This window comes from Drosophila novamexicana, unplaced genomic scaffold (genome assembly GCF_003285875.2).
Source record: "Drosophila novamexicana strain 15010-1031.04,08,12 unplaced genomic scaffold, DnovRS2.1 tig00000820-arrow-pilon, whole genome shotgun sequence".
Lineage (NCBI taxonomy): Eukaryota > Metazoa > Arthropoda > Insecta > Diptera > Drosophilidae > Drosophila > Drosophila novamexicana.
In genome coordinates, this window is record NW_020824828.1 from 1,229,547 (window position 1) to 1,232,253 (window position 2,707).

At 55.8% G+C, this 2,707-nt stretch overlaps 1 protein-coding gene across 2 annotated transcripts; it reads right to left on the reverse strand.

The window, feature by feature from the left end:
* Positions 1-473: 473 nt before the first annotated feature.
* On the reverse strand, positions 474-2,336 carry LOC115764393 (segmentation protein Runt). 2 transcript variants are annotated; one of them, XM_030707374.1, is made up of 2 exons: positions 1,628-2,336; positions 474-1,423 (listed from the first exon to the last, which is right to left on the reverse strand). In XM_030707374.1, exons 1-2 carry the CDS (start codon positions 2,325-2,327, stop codon positions 474-476), a joined length of 1,650 nt encoding a protein of 549 aa, XP_030563234.1. In that variant the 5' UTR covers positions 2,328-2,336. The 2 variants fall into 2 exon arrangements, with proteins under 2 accessions (XP_030563234.1, XP_030563231.1); XM_030707371.1 differs by having other exon boundaries at positions 1,619-2,327.
* Positions 2,337-2,707: the final 371 nt, after the last annotated feature.

Consider the following 2,707-nt stretch of genomic DNA (forward strand, 5'->3'; position numbering starts at 1 on the left):
AGGTCTAAATAGTTTCCTTGACGTTCGCCGCGTGGCGATCGAGCGAAATCCAGGAGGGCTTTTGGCATATACTTTTCTTCCAGTCGGATTGGAGTGTGTGTGTGCTCGTGTGTGTGTTGTGTGTGTGCGTAACGAACTCGACGCACGATTTTATGAATCGAGCATAAAACTTCGAGTGAGCTCGGCCGCACCAAAACCAAGCATGCGTATATCCTTTAGCCTAGCTCCTGGCAGTCCTTCTGTCCCGCCCCGCCTCCTCCTGCTCCTCCTCCTCCTCCTACTCCTGCTCCGCTCCGTTTGCCGGCCGGAGTCGTGTTTGTTCTTTTTTGTTTGTGCTGTGCTCTGCTGTGGACGTGTCTAACTTATATGACTATATCACAATGTTGCTGCCGCTCTGCGCCTGCTTTCTGCCTGCTTGCTGCTCCATATCACTCTGTGTGTGTGTGTGTGTGCTGTGTGTGTGTGTGTGCTGCTTAGTAGGGCCGCCAGACAGTCTTCTGCTGCACGACGGCGTTCTTCAGCTTTGTTGCCGCCGGCAGCGTTGTCTCCGGCGAAGCCTGGCGAGGCGCAGCCACTGCCGCCGCTGCCGCCGCCGCGGCGGACGTCTCGTGGTAGAGCGGCTTCAGGGCGGAGGGAGCTTTGAGATCGCAGCGCATACGGAGCGGCACAGAGATCTGGTGGGTGGGTGAGCTGCGCGTGGAATCGATGGACTTATCCAGCTCGTACTCGGATTTGACCACATCGATCTGCTCGTCGTCGGAGTCCGCATCCGAGGCGGATTGTTCGTGTATGGAGCTCGTCTCGATCGAGGTGTTCAGCTTGAGCAGCACATGGGACATGGAAGTGGGCGTTGGCGTTGGCGAGGAGCTCGATGGGCGCGACGAGGCGGGACTCATGTGCGCCGCTTCCGCGGCGCTCAGGCCACCATGATGCAGTGCAGCGGCGGCCGCATTGCGCGCCCGCAAACCCGCCGCGGCCGCAAAATTATACGGATGAAATGCGTGCGGCGTGGACTTTTGATTCTGATGCGCGGCGGCCGCAGCAGCGGCGGCCACATGGTTGAACGGGAACTGCGGCATGGCATAAGCTGACGCTGGCGGGCCGCCCGGCGGCGAGGGCATCATGGAACCGGGTGCCACAGCGCCCACACTCACACCCACAGACGACGGCGGCGGCGGATAATCGGCGGCAGCGGCGGCGGGCACAGCGGCTCCAGCAGCCGCAGTTCCGGGCGAAACGACGCCGCTGGCGCTGCCATTGGGCGAGGTGGCTGCCTTGGACAGCGCCGGATGATGCACTGCAGCGGCGGCCGCCTGCTGATGGCGGAAATAGTCCGCATAGCCGTAGGTCATATAGGCGGCGTCCAGCCACGCCGGATTCAGCATGAACGGATTGAAGGCGCCGGGATGTGGATAGCCATAGCCTAAAAAGCAACAACAAGCAAAAGCAAAGCGCACAAAATTAGTAAAATTAATAAAAAGTAAATGCAGAAATGCAAAAATGCTTCAAAAACTTGGTTGAACTGGGCACTTGTTATCCCGGGCAGGATTGGATGGATGGGTTGGTGGGGGTGAGGGAGATTCGAACAGAAAAGCGTAATGGAAACTAAAAAACTCACTTTGCTTACTTCTTGGCTCCCGCGGCCCGTCGACCGTTACTTTGATGGCCTTGCTGTAGCTGGCTATCTGGACCGGATAGGTGGCAATGGTGATGGTCAGCGTGAAGGACTTGCCGCGACCGGAGCGGCCCACGAAGCGCAGATCATTGAACTTGGCCACCTGATTCTTCATCGTGGTGGTGCAGTTGCGCAGCTCGCCGCAATAGTTCTCGTCGTTGCCGCACTTGATCGAGACGAGGGTGCCATCGGGCACATCGTCCAGGGCGATCACCTTGAAGGCGCCCGGCAGCGATTTGTTGGAGCGCCAGTGATTGGGCAGCGCGCTGCACAGGATCGACGGCGAGCCGGTTTGCGCCAATTCGCCGTGATATTCCTGCAGCATCTCGTGCAGGCTGGCGAACATGTCTGTCATGGAGCTTGGCATTTTCGCCAGATTCGCCGCGTTTGAGTTGGAGTTGTTGTTGTTGTTGTTGCTGCTGCTGCCGCTATTATTATTGTTGTTGTTGCTGCTGCTGCTGTTGTTGTTGTTGTTGCTGCTGCTGTTGTCCGGCGTGGAGCTGCCCGTGCTGCTGGCCGAGTGTGTGCTTATGTTGCCTTGGCTAACATTCGTGGCAGCCGCCGCCGCCGCCGCTGCTGCTGCTGCTGCGGCCAGGACCTGCGTGTGGGCGGCCGTATTGGCCACCAGTGTAGGTCCAGCGGGCAAATGCATTTTCCAAATGTATGTGTGTGTGTGTGTGTTTATATTTTACGTGCTCAAAAAAATAGTAGTCGTTGCTGCTGCTGCTGCTGTTCGTAATCCGAGTTGGTTTTAGTAATCCTTGTTGCACTTCACCAAAGCAAAAAAAAAAAAAAAACAACGTTCGATTTGTGGTAAAAGCTAGCTAGCTGGCAGTGCCGCTGCTTTTCACGCTTTTCTTTCTTTCGCACTCAAGATACACGCAAAAAAATTGTTGTTGCAAGTCTTTTCGTTTTGAATAAATATTGTTGAGTTTATTTCTATTATAGTGTTTTTTTTTTTTGTCAATTTCGCTGTTGCCTGCGAGTTTACAGTTACAGTTGCTCGTTTCGCTTCACTTTTGAAAACGCGGC